Source organism: Rhea americana, unplaced genomic scaffold (genome assembly GCF_003343005.1).
Source record: "Rhea americana isolate MKP2758 unplaced genomic scaffold, rheAme1 scaffold_396, whole genome shotgun sequence".
NCBI classification, from domain to species: domain Eukaryota; kingdom Metazoa; phylum Chordata; class Aves; order Rheiformes; family Rheidae; genus Rhea; species Rhea americana.
In genome coordinates, this window is record NW_028186530.1 from 236,774 (window position 1) to 237,902 (window position 1,129).

General features: G+C 65.8%; 1 protein-coding gene across 1 annotated transcript; it reads right to left on the minus strand.

Moving 5' to 3' along the window:
• Positions 1 to 158: 158 nt before the first annotated feature.
• Positions 159 to 1,065, minus strand: FAM229A (family with sequence similarity 229 member A). Its single transcript, XM_085313764.1, has 2 exons — positions 938 to 1,065; positions 159 to 261 (listed from the first exon to the last, which is right to left on the minus strand). The coding sequence occupies exons 1-2, from the start codon at positions 1,054 to 1,056 to the stop codon at positions 159 to 161; spliced, it is 222 nt and encodes a 73-aa protein (XP_085169890.1). The 5' UTR covers positions 1,057 to 1,065.
• Positions 1,066 to 1,129: the final 64 nt, after the last annotated feature.

Genomic DNA, 1,129 nt, shown 5'->3' on the forward strand with positions numbered 1-1,129 from the left:
CGGCACGGCCCGCCGGCAGCGCCGTGGCAGACAACAGGCCGGGACAAGAGGCGCCGAAACGCTCTAAGTCCTTTTATTATAAAGTGCGTCGCCGATCCGCGTGTCCTTCGCTGCTCCCCCGATCCGCGGCTGTTCGTGCCGCCCCGGCGCGGGGGCCGTTAGGTGGGGCGGGGCCGGCGGTTCCCACCCATGGCAATGAAAACGTCAATGGGGATGTTGGGCAGGGTCAGGCAGTGGCTTCCGGGGCATCGTCGCAGCTGCCTGTGCAGGGAGAGAGCAGGGTTAGCTTGGCGGCATGGCATAGCACAGCACGGCACGGCACGGCATGGCATGGCATGGCACGGCCTCGTGTGGCACCACATGGCACAGCACACATGGCGCGGCAAGGCATGGCAGAAAATAGCGTGACACGGCACAGCGTGGCATGGCACAGCATGGCACGGGCGTTGCATGGCGCTGCATAGGCCAGCATGGCACAGCACAGTATGGCACAGCACGGCACTGTATGCCACTGCTTGGGCTGCATGGCATAACATGGCACGGGCGTTGCATGGCACTGCATAGCCCAGCATGGCACAGCACCGTATGGCACAGCACGGCATTGCATGCCACTGCTTGGGCTGCATGGCACAGCATTGCACAGCATGGCTTGGCATTGCATGGCACAGCACGGCATTGCATGCCACTGCTTGAGCTGCACGGCACAACATGGCACGGCATTGCACGGCATGGCACGGCATTGCATGGCACAGGACGGCATTGCACGGCATGGCACAGCATGAGCCCTTGGGCAGCTGGCGTGCGGGAAAGTGGGAGCCGCCCTAGCCCATGCCGCAGGGCAGAGGGGCTCAGCCGTCGTGGTGATGTTTTTGAGTGCAAAACATCGGCGTTCGCCAACGAGGGGTCCTGGTCCGGGTGCTGGGGACGCGGCCCTTACCTTCCTGCGGTCTGCTGGGCGGCTACCGGCTCCTGCGCTTCGGGAGCCACGGCCAGGCCGGGAGAGTCGCCCGCCTCTATGGGAAACCTCCGAGCTTGCGGGGTCTCCTGGGAGCTCATGTCCGAGCCCCRGACCTGCGCGCGCGGAGAGGAGAGCGGGGGCGTGAGGGCAGGCGCGCGGGGCGGCAGCCGA

Coding starts and splice junctions, on each gene's coding strand:
- FAM229A (XM_085313764.1), bottom strand. CDS start 1,056: ATGAGCTCCCAGGAGACCCCGCAAGCTCGGAGGTTTCCCATAGAGGCG. Junction 262..937: donor GCCCAGCAGACCGCAGGAAG/GTAAGGGCCGCG, acceptor CTCCCTGCACAG/GCAGCTGCGACGATGCCCCG.